The 16,057-nt window shown below is 43.1% G+C and overlaps 1 protein-coding gene across 5 annotated transcripts in view; it reads right to left on the bottom strand.

Annotated features, from left to right (window-relative positions):
- The window catches only part of LOC121657814 (delta-sarcoglycan), a 256,422-nt gene that overhangs the window by 24,959 nt on the left and 215,406 nt on the right, over positions 1-16,057 (bottom strand). For all 5 annotated transcript variants that reach the window (XM_042013936.1, XM_042013939.1, XM_042013938.1 and 2 more), the window contains one exon: positions 7,414-7,486. In XM_042013936.1, coding sequence (XP_041869870.1) covers positions 7,414-7,486 — 73 coding nt within the window. The remainder of the gene's footprint in view (positions 1-7,413; positions 7,487-16,057) is intronic.

The raw sequence follows: 16,057 nt of genomic DNA, 5'->3' as shown, positions 1-16,057 counted from the left end.
GCAGACTTTTTTACAGTTGGTACCCCTGGTCCTTAATGGTCCTTAGAGCCAGCAGCCCAGGTGTTGTTGCCAGGGCACAGTGTCACTCCAGAGCATGGCAGTCCTCCTAAACCATTATCAAAATGTAAATGAAAGGCAACACTTTCTATAAACATCTGCATTCTAGAGGCCAAAAGGCACTTTGATCATTTGCTGTAAGACTTTCCAAAAATACCACCTCAGACTAACCTACTAGACAGATACATCATGTTAGATGTGTCACCACATCCTTTTAATCAGTGTGTAGTCAATATTCTGTATTATATGAATAACTAATTAGTTTCACAACTTTTTTCCACAGATGTCACTGCAAAATCTATCTGAGGAATGTCATCTGCACTTGAGAGAAGGACAAGCATTGTAATTAAGTATTAAGCCATTTCACCAGTGAGAGTCTGCCGTGGAGTGTGAAATGGCTATAATTCACATTTTTAAGACCTCGCATTTATTAGCATCTATTTTCTACTCAAGGTTAGCGGTGTGCTGCACACAGAGTTACAAAAAGCCAAACAAGCTCACTTTTTTGTTATTCAAATGGATACATGTGCACGTCTGACTGTACAGACTGGTCACACGGACAGGGTTTCTCTCACGTCCCAGAGGATTTCTGGCTCACACATCTCTGTGAGCAGCACTCGAAGGTCAGATGGATGCTCTGATTATGGAGCAAGTGACATTGTGCTGTTGAAAGCTAATGACAAACCTGGGCACAACACAGCTAGGCAGGATACAGATCTTGTACACAGGAAAGGGATTCAATCTGAGATAACAGCCAGGACTGACGATTAATATCTCCCAGGAAAAGACTCTGTTTGCATTAGGAAACCCCTACAGAATAAATGCAGAGGGAGTGTACTGAACCCAGCTGTTGGGGTTTATTCAGGGCCCAGGAAAAGTTAAACTGGTCTCTGTCTGGAGCCATGCTCCAGCTGCAATTGGGCTGCTTAATTATATGCAGAAGAAGATGAAACTTGAGTATCTTCCCACATCGTTTGGTCATCGACCAGCAATCAAGAGGGATATGTCTACTGCTCTCTAACCCATAAGCAATGCTGTTTGGCAGCAATTTCCTTTAGAAATCTGTCCTTTCCTTTCCTATTCCCACTCCTGTAAAAAGGCCAGGGTGCTGGCTCCTACATCACACATACCAGCAGCACAGGGGACAGGAGGGCCTCTGGGAAGACCCCAGCACACACTGCAGGCTGCTCCACCACCAGTTCCAGCTGCTTTTGCCTTTTTTCTTGAATACTTTTAACTTCAGCAATACACTGTGTCCAAAACACCTTCCTGCCAAGCCTGCCCTTCTCTGTCCATTAGTCCTCTGTGAAGAGGATCTGCCTGTCTATGGACAGATGCTATCAGCAGCACTGGGAACAGGGCAGAGCCATGATTTATCCAGCTGGGATAAATCAGCAAAAACCCATCAATGCCTCTGCCATTTCCCATGTGTGTGCCTCCTGAGCAGCTCATCCAGATCTAGGCTTCACCTGCTGAAAACAGGGAAGGGAAGGAAAGGACACTGAGAGCTAATTCACCCTTCCTGGTGATGAGTGTGAAAGAGAGGAAGACCATTAAAAGAAGGTTTGGTGGGGTAAGGAAAGGGAACAACCACTCTTCTCCTCTTTTTTGCAGATGGAAAGCCCCAGCAATGAACTGCCTCCTTAACTCCAACCCTTATATCCAGTGGTATAAATATACTTTAATGCACACAAGAAGCCTGTGGAAAGACTGCTTTTGGTTTGGGAGGGCTGTGGCTTGTCTTATGTAAGAGATAAATAGGCAGCAGATATGAAGGGATGTCAACAGGACAAAATACTAAAGCAAAGTGGCTTCAAAATCAGTGTGAATTCTGTTTTGGGGAAGTCTCTCCATCAGCAAGAGTTTCAGGAGGCCTTGGCTGCCATGGGAAAATTGTTAGATCAGATGTGGTGTGCTCAGTTAAAAATGAGGTGATGAGGATCTCTGTCATTCTAAAGCAACTCACCAAAAGCCACTGAAATTAGCTTGAAGTTTAGAAACCATGAACCTGGTGTTTCCTTTTAGTTGTACATGAGTAGGTTTGTGTTGGCTTTAGTGGAGATGGTTGTATATATTCAACCCATCTGCAAAGAACTGAAAATAGTTGTATTTGTTACAACGTGGAAGGTAAAGCTCATCCCAAGGAAAATCTGTTGTCTTTTAAGTTGGTAGGAGTACCAAAATTATTGGGATTGCACTGGTATAACAGAGAAATAAATTGCATCCCTTCTGGAAAATCAATCAGAAAATAAGGCCAGCTACATACAAGGATACAGTGGTCATTTCCCCCTTGTTGACACCTCACAAGAATCCTCACAGGAAAAGTTTTCTTTGAACTAAACAGTGTTTCAGTATCACATATTAGTCTTTATAAATGACTTTCATTTCTCACCAATTACTTCCTCTCTTATACCATTCATTTTTCACATTTCCTCTAATTTTCTCCTCTTAATCATTATTAATGTAATTGGTTTTAGACAGAAATATTATTTGTGTTCCTACTTATCTGTGGTGCCTTGTGAAACACAGCTGAGAGAAACCTTAACTCAGGAAGAATTACTGTTTTTCAAAATGAGTGTTGTTACGTTAGCTCAGCGCTGTATTTAAATTGTTTTTTGTTACAATAGGTCTCACTTGGACTATTTGGGTAGTTCAGTACTCTACGTGGCAAGGTGGAATTGCACTAATAAAATCAAGCAGCAAGCACATTTCATCTGCCATTTCGTGCTTTCAGTGTTTCATAATTAACTTTAGTCAAAAATTACCCCTTTAAGCCCAAGGGTTTAATTCTGTCTTAACTGTATTTGTGCATTACAGAAAAAACAGTCATCCCTTGGCTTCCCGGCCTTGGATGAGCGATTGACTGCATTTTCAACCTGCAATATCTGTGGATGAATTCCAGGTGTGTGCTCGCCCCTCATGGAGTGAATTTCATGCTGTCTGACTTCTTTTTATTTAACTCTGGGAACAGAAATACCCTAAAGCAGGTTTCCAAGCTGCAGCACGACCAGGACATTGCTACTTCAGCCCGTCCCCAGCCTCCAGCACTTGGCACTTTAACAGCATCCTCCTGATACTTTTTCTTACATTCCATCACCCACCTTTTAATCCCCTCCCCTCTAAATTTCCCTTCTTCCTTTTTCACTGGCTAGTCCAGCCTTCATCCCTCACGTCAAAAGAGTGCTGATCTTGTGTTTGATGGACAGCTTCTGTTAGCCTCCCTGGCATGTATTTGTTTTCTGGAAGAATGTAAATAGAAAAAGGCAGGTGATTCCTGCCAATGTCAAGGAGAGGTTCTCAAGGCAGGCTCTTGACAAGTTACTTGGGTGCTACTCAAATAATCCAGTGCAGAAAGGTCATATTGAATTCAACTTTTATACATAAGCAATCACATTACCATATGTCAAAGGCACCAACCTGCTTTAAAAAGCATCAGTGCAGATGAGTACAAATACTTCAATGTCCAAACAAATCTCCCAAGCCCTCCCCCTAAACTATTTTGGGACGATACCAGATGGCAATGCTAAACATCCCAAGTATTTGAAAATAATGTGGATTTGTTTGCTTTCCTTTTTACAGCTTTTGACCAGTCTAGAACCCAACGGACAACAACAAACACATTCAGGAGTCTACAATTACCTTAAATAAGTAAAAACATGAAAATGTTCACAGAAGTAAATCAAATCATTTGTCAACCATCTCTAGTTTTTAGGTCATTATTAAAGAATATTCTAGAGCCCAGGTAGGAGACATGAGCTGTTAATTACATCCTGCATTAAACAGGATGTTAATGAGCTCTGGCATTTCTACCACAGTGGACACTGAGCAGGGATGTTTTAGGACATGAGTCTGTCTGCAGCAAAGTCCGGAGCTGGCTCAAACAAGCACAAAACCAATTCTTGCAGCCTTGTGATGGGCTTAGCATGTTAGGAAAAGGCTGTGCACATATTCCCACAGGGATGGTCCCCTTGTAACCCACTGCAGACAAAAGTGTTTTACAAAGGACACTGAGAAAAGAGGATCACCAGGACGGTGAGCACTCTGTCCAGCAGCTGATTTACCAATATAGCTGAATTATGAAGACTATTCATCAGCCAAACGGACAGAAAGTCTGTTGAGAACAAGTGTCCTGTCACCTGGAGTGTGTCAGCTGTGGTGACACGTGGGCATGACTGAAGGCCTTGGGGAGATGGGAGGAAAAGAAGGAGCAGAGATGAGTGGCATGTCCTGCCCGTCCTGCCGGAGAATCAGTCTGTCTGTTCAGGAGAGCGCGAAGGGAAGGAGGACATCCAGGTGTCCTGACTCCCAGGTGTGACAGGAGCAGCTGGTCTCCTCTCTTTGTGATAGCAACAGTCACTGCCACCTCATTTGGAAATTTAACGAAAGAACAGGAGAGGGGACTGACAAGAGCAAAGGGAGAAATCACCACCATCTTCTGGTTTAGGATAAACCTCCAGGCTGGTGGTGCCTGGTGGAACCTGAAGCAGCTGAATGTGCACTTTCCACCTGAGAACTTCAGCCTAAGCAGGAAAGAAAGTTTGCACTCTTTATTGCAGAAAAAGGTCTTTTAGAGGCAAGCCAGCTACTGAGTGTGTGATTTCACTGCTGCTTTCCCAGCGGTGTGTGACAGCTCAGGGCCCATCTCCTCCAGCTCCGTTTCACTGCAGCATCTTTGTAAAGAGGCAGAAAGGACACCTTATGCACACACTCTGCCATCAAAACAGGAAGGAACCAAATAATCTCCCCTCAGAGTAAGATTATTTTCACTATTTTAACTCTGTACTGCCCCCAAAAGGCACCGTTTTACCTAAGAAGCAGCCAGTGATCCAATGTGTAGTGAGAGATGGATGGATCTTGGTTTGGGGAGCAATAGAGCATTTGCTCTTGGAAAAACTTGCTTTCCCTACACACTGCCACCACTGGCTCTTTTCTTCTCAGGATGCTGTAAAAATATCTATTTTTGCCAAGAGAAAATTGTCAGAAGCACACAAAGTATTTTAGGACTCTGTGGGGCATTTTTTCCCCCAGGTAAATTCTATTCAATAATTTTCCTTAAAAAAACCCCAAAACCCCAACAGATTTTACAGGATTTTTTTCATACAGCCCACTAATTTGAAAGGAAATCAGTTACCTAACAGCTCTCCACACAAAACAAGTGAAATAACATGAATTTAAAGCAGATCAAATATACTGAATCAATCCCTTGCATGGAGACTGCCATTAATTCATTTCAATTTCATTTAGCTTAATTTGCTCTGGAGCAGAAGCATAGTCAATCAGGTTAAGGCCCTTTTAATTCACATTTTCCCCCTCCAATATGACATCCTACACTTATTTGAATTATTTTCCCCTCCCATTTTAGAAAAGTCTTAAGCAACCATAAACTTAGACCTAAACCTTGCATCTCTTTTGCACTACTCAAGACCTGGTTTTGCAAGTGATGGAGATGCTGTTGGATATTTTAACCGTGATCTTGCCTTTTTTCTTTGTTGTTTTTTTTTTTAATGGAAATGTCAATAAACACGGGCTGTGCCGGAAAGCCTTTGTCACCTGGAGCTCACCTAGAAATCCACCTGCTGATGCCTTTGTTTGCTTGGCTTTTCCAGGGAAATGGAGAGCCCTGCCCCACCACTCCCTGCCCTCACGTCTCCTTTCCCCACAGCAGCCCCTGGAGCTGCCCTGCCAGCTGTGTGTCATGGTGAGCAAAGGCCACATTTCCCCTTTTTTTAAAGGAAGTAGACCCAAACTGGGAAAACCACGAGGCAGAGTTAAAGTCACTGCCTGGAGAAAGAGAACAAACTTTCATAACAAACAGAATCACACCTCCACTGCTCTTGCCGTCTGACAGATGATCCCCAGAGTGGAAAATGGGAACAGTTAGAGGGTTTCCTGGGGGACACTGAAAGGTAGAGACAGACCCAAGGGAAGGCAGATGGGATATTCTTTGTCTTCCATGGTGATGTAGCTGGGCCATAACTATCCCTGGTATCAGAGCAGGGAATCAAGGAGAGGTGCTCTCTTACTCCCCTGCATCTGCAGTAAACATGCAGCACTCGTGCTCAGCTTCAGCTGGCTCAAGATTGCTCCATCCCCAGCACTTTCCAACACAGAAGAGTTTGCAACCTAAGATTTGAGGACAAAATGTCCTTCTGCTTTTTTTTTTTTAATGTTTCTCTCTCTTTTTCTAAGGAGGGATAATTTGAGTATTGAGGCAAACCCCACAGCACCTTTGGTCGGAAGGTATCAGGCAGATTCAGTCAATAATTTATTAGGCTATATGATTAGTGTCTTTCCAGAGACTAGTAATCTAAGTTAACCTGTAGTGCCACACTTTTTAAAAAAAATTATTTTAAAAAACAAAATAAATAGCCTTAGCTTGAGGGCAGAGCTGGCTCCCAGGAGCTGTGCTGTTTATTCCCTCCTGGCACAGTGCTGTCAGCAAGTGGCATCTCTGCAAGTGTCAGCAGTTACACACATGCACAACTATGCCTTGTGTAGGTCAGGGAGGGTTTGCATTTCTGCAAGACAGATAATGCTGGAGAGCATTATCCTTTTGCCTGCTGCTACTCCCTGTGATCCAGCACAGTCTTCAGGACCTCCCTGCACAACCAGGAAAAAATGACTCTGTGGCTTTTTTTCCAGATGCTGAGCCCAGGGTATGCAGAGCACGTTACAGAGCAGAAATGCTGCTCTCTCATGACCTGTGATTGCCTTTAATTTGGTCTTATCAAATGCAAATATGGCAGGTCCCTTCTCTTCCATGGCATCCTGTGATGCTGATGCCATGAAGATTTTTTGCCTTTTCTTTTATACCCCTGTTATACCTTTTTTACAACTTCTGTACTCCTAGTGCTTTTAGCCTACATTCTTGGACTTGTCTGTCAAGCTGAGAGACTAAACCTTTTAGAAGCTTTGTAGTTAGGGATCAGTGTGCCCCAGACACCAAGGTCCTCTCCAGAACACATTCTGTAAACTCAGATAGAACCATCCAGGGGAAGGTTCCTTGGGGAGGGGGTCTCACTTGAGCCTCTCACTGGGGAATCTTTGATAGATCTGCTAATCAGTAAAACCTATAATGATATACCAGATCTTTTGGGGGTGTGCATTGCAGTGGGCACTGAGGTGCATTCAACCTGGACGTGTGCACCTAAGGATCCTTAAAATAAACACCAAGGTAAAATCCCTTTTCCCCTTCTAACCATATTTGACTCTTGATTTTAAGACCAGGAAAAGGCATCAATGCCTTCCCAAGAGAATCCCCAAGCTCTTAAGCAAAAGCAGAAATGATGCCCAGCAGTAAACACAACTCCAACAAGGCTCCACTGAGTTACCATTAAACCATATTCCAAAGTTTACCTTAGTTCCTTGAAGGGGTCTGCCCTGACATTGGGAGTTTCTATAGATTTAGGGAACACTGTGCCTTCTGCTCCTGAAATCACAAAACAAAACAGAAGACAAATTGTAAACATCATAAGCTGTTATCAGGGGAGTGATTGTCAAATCATACCTAGGTGCAATTTAACCCATTGCCTGACCCCATTTCTCTCTTGCACATCCCTTCTGTTCCCAGAAAAGCCAGACCTTCATCATCTGAAATGGGTTGCCTTGATTACAAGGGGGATTTGCCTGTAAACTGCACTTCTGGCTGGAAAAGCAGCTGCTTGCACCCCAACTTGGGGAGAGTCTGCTGACCCAGCTGATGCAGGGAGCCTGGAAAAGATACCCTTTGCTAACCAGGCATCTAATCCAGCTACCTCTCTCATTAATCAACCTGGCTGCATGTCATGGCATTATTTCTTTTGCTGGGCTCTCAGAGATACTCAAGGGAGAAAAGCAAATTTTGACTTGATCCCTGCAAGGCATTACCTCTCCAGGCTGTGATCCTGCCTGGGGAAGAGGAGGGAGGTGCACCCTCATGCAGGGCAGCACAAGCAGACCCTGCTCCAGTCCCAGCCTGGCCACCAGTTGCACCATCCTGCTGCAACTGCTGCTATAAGTGAGAAACACCTATGGCTTCAGTATGACCACACTTTCTTTGCACTGAAATAAATTAACTAAGCTGTCTCACTGTGTTAAAGCAAAAAGAAAAAGCCAGAATGAAAACAAGCACTCTAATATTCATTAAAAAACCCCAACTCCTTTTAACCCAGAGAAAAACAAAGTAATCTCAAAGATGATGAAACCAGCTTAAAGTTCATAGCTTTATACTTGGGGATTGAAGCTGATCCTATGGCACAATACAGATATTTAGCTTTTAACTTTACTATAAGCTTTCATTGTTACAAGTTGTCATAAGCAGCTGTAACTTGCCAACCATGAAGGTTGTTACTATCAGATCTGTCCTCTCTCAACAGTTTCCAAATGATTTGAATCTCTGCTTTATCCACACGATTGCCTTGGCTCTTGGCTTTGCAATGAAACGTAGCAAAACATCCAGCCTGCACTTATCTGCATAATAGAACAGTGATTTTTGAGGGAAGGAGGGCGAGGAGGTGCAGCTGGAGAGACACACATAGATACTCTTGTACCCTATGCACACACATGGCTTAAATGGTGACTTTATGCTGGGCATTTTAATTCATTTTTAGACACCGTAAGTCACGTACTCAAGTCATGCAAAGCTCAAAGTAACTACCTGCCTGTAACCAGAAGTGCCTGCAGAACAAGGAGAAACTTTTAACTTATTTCTGAACTTGGGGTTTTCCAAGCTTTCCTTCGTTAATTTAAATGCAGGAAGCAACTTTGGAAACAAGGTCAGTGAAGACCCCAATGCAGTCATGTCAAGAAGGTTGAAAATAAAAGAGCTGGTTATTTGTTTCCTCCATTTTCTTGTTTTCCCTTCCCTACACAGTTCTCAAACCCTCTCTTCCTGTCTCCCTTATTGCCAGATCCATGAAAAAGTCCCTCAAGCACTGGGAACAGGAATGAGACTTCCAACCCTTCTGTTTCTCTCCTTTGATCTGAATTAGAAGTGAATGCTACCTGCCTTGATAAGGCTTCCTGCCTCGACTGTGTAATTCCTTATTATTCTCCTCTAAGAACACAGAATCTCCCAAAGGGCCACCTGTCCCTGTCACTGAGTAGGACATCAGCCACGAGGGGATGCTGAGGGACCAGGACTGAGACATCCCTCCCTTGACTCTGTCTGTCAGCAGCTGAGGGCCCCCTTGAATTGGCAGAGAAAGTTTATCAGAGACACTGATAAACTTTCCTCACCTAATCCTCACCCTAATTGTCTCCCTTTCTGTAGCAAGGGGCTGATGGATGAATTAAATACTCTGGAGAAGTTCTCCCTTTGGTTTCACCCTGCTGCCTGATGATTTCAGTAAAGAACCATCCTCTTCTTTCTGTGCTATTGGGAATTTTCTAGACCTCAAATGTGCCCCCTCCCTCCAGCACCCTCTATTCTATTCTGGAGAACCCCAGTCTCTGCCTGGGGGATCAGCAGCTCCAGAGGGAAAAAATTGCCTTGGACTAATTCAGCTCCACTGGCTATTTGTGTCAAACTCTGGCTTTTGGCCACCGTGGAAGTCCCCAGCCAGGCTTTGACAGCATCAGTGTTGGATGGTGTTGAAAGTGAAGGCTGGAGGAAGTGACCTCATTTTGTGGTTTTAGAATCACAGAATCACTTATGTTGGAAAAGGCTCTTCAGATCACAGAATCCAACTGTGACTCAAGGCTTTGGCAAAAAAAGAAGGAAATTTTGAGGGAAATGTGCTGTTGTCACTGAATTGGGCTATTTTGGCTCTGCTGAGGAAAACTGGGATGTTATGGAGTAACAGATGATTGAAAATATGAAGTCCAAGGTCATGTGCTTAAAAAAGCAGTAAAAATTTCTTCTACGTGTTGGAGGCTTCTAAAATATAACATCCCTGGATAAAAGCTGAACGCTACTCATGATTCATGGCAGTGTGACAGAGTCAAAGGGAAAGCAAACGTGACATTAAACTGAAAGGCAAGAAGGAAGCCTAACAGGAACATGGAAAAAAAATCACATTATTTTAAGAATCATCAGTGAATCCTCAAACTATTGTGTGCCCCCCCTGCTCATCCCCAGTGAGGAGAGCGTACAGCGAGGAAAAACTGTCATGACTGCACAAACAGGAGAAGTCTGTCCTACAAAAGAAGCCTGGAAGGGCTTGGCTTTGTAACTGAGCAGCACGATGTGCTAAGGAAGGGTACCTATGCTGTGCATAAATACATCAGAAGGGTTAATAACACGAAGGGAAAAGAACTACTGGCTCTAAGCCGATGTGTAGATGAGAGCCAATGCTTATATGAGCAGCAGTAAACTGGTCCTGAATGTATTTGGGAAGGAAAGTGAGGGTTTTCTAGCCAGAAGAGGAGCTACAATGGAAGCAGCTCTTCAGTTAGATGGGACAGACAACATGACAGATCTGACAAATTCCTGACTGTAAGAACTGGTGTCTCAAAACCCAAGGTGCAATATTTTCAGGACCAGCAATTTCCATCCAGTCTCGCATTCCTCCAGTCTTATTTTCACTGTCCTATACCTGAGCAATGATGGCTTTTGGCAAATGGTATTAACACAGCTCCAACAGTTCAAGAATCAGCTGCTATAATCTCCCTTTTCAATCAAAACTGCTCTATCCCTCTTCCCCTTTTACTGAGTATAAAGCAAATGTAACCTACATTTATTATTGTACAAAATGGTTTCTGCTTTCTGAATTATCTATTATTAAAACATTTTCTATCTGCCATGAAAAATGCGTAACTGAAAATTTCTATTTCTTTGCAAAGTACTGAATTTTTTTTTTTTCCATCTATGAGACTCTCTGCTGCTGCTAAGGCTAACTTATGTGCAATCAGCCAAAGACAGAAGAAAACAGTAATATCATTAGTATTTAAACACACTGTACTGTACATCCCTAGGCAGTAAATTATTCTTTCTCACAGTATTATATCAGAGAGGCTTCTATTATACTGATTCCCTCTTCTGACATTGTGTAATTTACCACCAATAAATGTTCATAAACAGTTTGACTGAAAAATCCATAAAGCCATTTCAGCTTTCTTTTAAGTTCCATTTAATGTCCCTCAAAAATGATTTCATCAATGTGTTTCCATTATCTGGTTCTCTGCCCAATAACTTAATTCCATACAATCAGTCAGGAACTTATAAAGCATATGACAGGATCTACCTAAAGTATTTTGAATTGCCATAAAGATTCATTTAAAGAGTGTTTGCTTTTTTGGCCTTTTTTCCCCCTTGCAGTGCATAAGGCACTGTGGGATGTCAAAGACCCCTGTACATGTTCACTTCATTCAAGAACAAAAATCAAGAGTCTCATGGCAACAGAACATTTACAGTCCAGTTTTAGGGTTTGGAAATGGAGAAGCACAAATGCCCCAAGAAAGGAGCAAATCTCAGCAGGAAGGTGCATCTTAACCAGCAACAGATCCAGCCAGAGGAACACAGGCTTCAACATTTCAGCTTCTCAAGCTGCCTCTTGCTTTCCCTGAGTGCTGCAAAGGTACCTGAGCTGCATGACCCTGTCCTGGCACCTTCCCTGGCGCCAAGGCAAGGACAATCCCTGCTCCCTCTGGCCAGAGCTGGGACCCAGCCATCGTGGCAAGACACTGATCACATCCCGCTCCCTCTGCACAAAACCTGCTCTGGACTTCCCCTGCTCTCTGCTGGAAGAGAGAGAAGAGGAGCTCAAATGCAATACAATGAGAGGTATTTTTAGACTAATGATTGATGCTCCTGCTGTCAAGGGTAGGTGGCAATCAGCTGAGCAGCTCTTGGGGGTGAGCAGAATGCAGGGAGACATCAGGTTTCCACTCAGGGGCAGATGCACCTGGTTAGCTATTCCCCACTTTCCTTTTTCCTTCCAGACAACACATTTCTTTCCCACTCTGTATTTTTTAGTGATAGTTCCAGACTTCCAGTACACCTTTAGTGTTGTATATAACTGCTTTCTAATGAGAGTGGGGTCTCAGAGCCCTGTGATGAACCTGGTGATGAAGCTGGCCTTAGTGTATCTTCTCTTTAGTGCTCTGCCTTAGGCAGTACTGTGCAAATGAGGGGGGAAGGAGAAGGATTTGCTGTGATTTTTCCTAGCTGAAGTCAAGAGGCAATGTATAGTGTGCTGTTGGTCTCCATAAACTACTTTTATTCCCACTATTATTGATCAGGACACATTCAGCAATTTGTTCATTAAAACACCCATCTGAGGAGGTTCTCTCCTCTGCAGGTCTCATCAGGATAATATGTGACAGTCGCAGGAAGTCTGTGCAAACAGATGCCCAGGAAGTAAATCCAATACAATGAAGATAAAAATTATTTGTGACTGCTTCTTCTAATTCCAAGCTTGAAAAACCTTATTCATCCTTAATTTATGTTTTTAAATGGGTGAGCATAGTAATTGCTGTTGCTCCCCTTGAATCCCATCAAATCTGAAATCAATAAGAGCTCTATTTCAGGGTGCAATAATAGCCTGGTTAGGCTAAGCTAGCACACTGAACAAAAGCCATAAAGCTTCATTCATGTTTCTTCCCAGGATTCTATAAAAATAGCTCATTGCAAAGGTCTGTCTGTATTCCTTTTTTGTCTAAGTGTTGGGGAGTTGTTCTTTTAAGGGCAATCAAGAAATCTTGAATAATAAGGGCAATAATGAGATCATGTGCAGCATCAACAAAGTGTTTATCATAAAAATGTAATCTAATTTTTTTTTTAATGGATTCTATTGCTTTTATTACAGATTATTTTTAGCTCTTGGTCTTGGCACCGTATGCACACAGGGAGTGAGCCAAGCCTTAGGCACTGGGCTGTGGCTGAGTTAGGCCAGACAGGAACTCCTTGCGACTCCAGTCCTGCCAGGTGGAGGAGAAACAGTTCTCTGACTCAGAGTCCCAAGAAATCAATGGAGTTTAGGTTTAAGCTGGAAAACTTGCAAACAGTGAGATGAGCTGCAAGCTCTGAGATGAGCAAGTGGGTCATTAGTGATGCATGTGCCTGTAGTCACACCATCTTCATCAGCCTCCCTGCCACAGTCCATTTGTCTGAGAGATATAAAGGGAAAAGAACAGACAGGCTCGCACCCAAACTGAGAACAGACATAGGAAGAAAGGTTGCTACAACTTATGCTGACCTCTAGATATTTCCTTCTTGACTAGTTTTGGGGTCCTTCAACACTTTTCCTGCAGCTCAACAATAGCAATGTTATCCCTGAATCTTCTCAGCATTCTGTGCAAAGTTGCAAAGGAACTCAGGGGAGCACCTGAAGTGGGAATACACAGTGGAAATTTATCACGGAGAATATTATGTGGGCTTCAAATAGATCAGCTGGGGAAGACACTTAGGAAATAAAATATAAATCTGCAACACTTTTAAACTTGATTTCAGTGTTTGGTAAGTGTACAGTATGTTTCTTTCGTAATCCTTGTGACATTTAATCAATATTAATCTGATGGTGGATGATTCCTCTCTTTCCTTAAACAGGATTAAGGGAACACAACACAATCTGAACACACATTTCAGCCTGGACTCGAAGCCTATTCACTTTACATAAATGCTATCCTTTCAGCCTGGAATGTACTTTAAGTAAAAGCAAACACAAGGAGAACTCCCCAGTACCTCTCTCTCCCAACACAGATTGTTCTTGCCAAGAAAAGACAAGTTTGCAATCTGGGTGAGTGGATTTTAAAAAAAGGAGAGCAATGTTGGTTGGATTTGCCATTAAAAAGAACGGAAAACAGTGTCTACACCTATTGCCCTCAAGGCAGGGGAACTGTCAGAAGTATTCAATCAAGAATTGGTAATTTTAATTTCTTCCCTTGCAGAATGGGAGAAATACTTTATTTGGAAGAAAATAAAAATGCTATCTCAACCTCTGGAAAATAAAACCCTAAACCCACCCAATTCAACCAAATGAGGTTTCTTTTCTACATAGCTTTTTAATTCTCTGTCACTGCTGGTTACAGGTTAAATCACTTTGTGACCCCTGACTCCTACACAGATACAGCAACAGCACGATTCTTAACTCAGAGCAAAAAACCCCCATCTTCTTGTGGCTTTAACCACTGATAGGAGACATATGTTTTTGCCCTCCACTACTCCTTAATTTTGCTAAACATAATTTTTTTCCACCATCACAGCTCTGCAACGAGCGCGAGGAAATCTGACGGAACTGCGCTGCCACGCCTGAACACTACAGACAGCAGAGGCTGCTTCCAGCCTTGCTAAACCCTGGTATCTTCATTTGTCAGCACATTTCCCTACTCCCCTCGTTTTATTCCCTGGCCCTTTCCTGCAGGACCAACGACTACACGACAGCTTGGCAATTGCTCCGGGACTGCATTAGTGTTGCTGCCTAATTACCTGTGGGCAGTGAGTACTGAGTATTGCAGCTGCTTCCTAGAGAAGTTCATACATCTTCAGCAAAAGGTCAAATGCCTGTCCCAGCCTGGTGAGCAGCCGGCTGTGGCTCGTTCCTTTCTCTGGCTGAGAGCACAGAAGGGAGTGCTGAAGCAGCCTAAGTGAGCTGGAGCTCATTTGCAACTGGGTGAACTGGAAAAGGGCTGTGGCCCCAGACTGATGGTACAGTTTGTTTCCAGAAGCACTGCAAGGCATCCCAGTGAGGCATCCCAGAGAAGTTCCCTGTCCTTTGGGTTAGAGGCACCTTCCTCTCCACTGCCTTTGTAAAGGGAAAGGATCAGAGTAGGAAAATGTCTCAGTATCCTAAGAAATGAATATTGCAGCACCATGTCCCCTTTGAAAAGGAGACTTACAGACCTGTAGCAAGGACATGTTTTTCAAGGAAGCGCCCAAAATCCACCAAAATACAAAGATTGAAGCTTGGCATTTACCCTCAGGCATAAAGCTGCAGCAGACTCAGTGGTGAGACCAGAGAGCTCAGTTTCCTCTCTGGGTCAGGCCTGATTTCAACACTTGGTTACCAGAGTTGTTCCCTCTGCCACAAACACTTCAGCAAAATGCCATTTTGAAATCATAATGGCTGCTGTTAAGGGCAACCATGCATGTCCTGACCCATAAATAATCGCTGCTGAAGAAGGGTACATGCTGTAAAAATGGGTGGGAATTCCTGGAAACTGTTAAGATTTCAAGCTTACCCCACCCTTTGAAATGACTGATACCAGTCAAATAACTTTGCGGATTATTTAATGAAATATAACTACTCTTGCAGTCATTACAGTTGCTCTCCTGTAACTATTGCAGCAAATAAAAGCTGGAAAGAAGCCACTAAAAGTTTTATATGGAGGAAATGTGAGCAGAGTCCTCTAATCAGGCTGGCATTGCAGCCACAGCTCTGCAGGGCTCCTCCCAGATCAAGCTAATACATGGATCCCTGAAAATGTTTGTAGATGTGAAGCTTAAGGCAGCTGGGGCAGCTGACACAGATGTGTTAGTTCAGTGCATCCACATTAAATCCTGTTCTCTTCTTGTCCAAAGTGAAGGATATTACAAAGGCTTTTTTAACCCTTCCATGAGTAACAAGCCCCAGCACCTCGTGTTCTATAACTGCAGAGCAGGTTCCTGCCTCTGCCCCCAACAACAGCCCCAACACTGCCATTTAAAAGAGCTCTCTACAGTCAGAGAGTCATAGAATCACAGAACGATTTGGCTTCCAAGGGACCTTAAAGATCATCTTGTTCCAACTCCCTTGCCACAGGCAGGGACATCTTCCACTAGACCAGGTCACTCTGAGCTCCATCCAACCTGAATGGGGCATCCACAGCTTCTCTGGGCAACCCATTCCAGTGCCTCACCACCCTCACAGTATTCAATTTTTTAATAATATCTAATCTAAACCTAATCTTTTTCAGTTTAAAGCCATTCTTCTTCCTCCTGTCACTACATGCTCTTGTAAATAGCCACGCACTCCTGAACTACACTGCTTTTATTGTTGCTTCCTCCACTAAACCCTCTAAACTCCTTAACAAACAGCTCATAAATAAAATGCTGGAAATGTGCCTTGGATTTAATTACTCCAAACTTACTAATAAATTTGCAATA

Source organism: Corvus kubaryi, unplaced genomic scaffold (assembly GCF_017639235.1).
Source record: "Corvus kubaryi isolate FWS band 111438036 unplaced genomic scaffold, C.kubaryi_AGA036_p1.0 split1-37374, whole genome shotgun sequence".
NCBI classification, from domain to species: Eukaryota; Metazoa; Chordata; class Aves; order Passeriformes; family Corvidae; genus Corvus; species Corvus kubaryi.
This window is presented reverse-complemented; position numbering and strand designations above follow the sequence as displayed.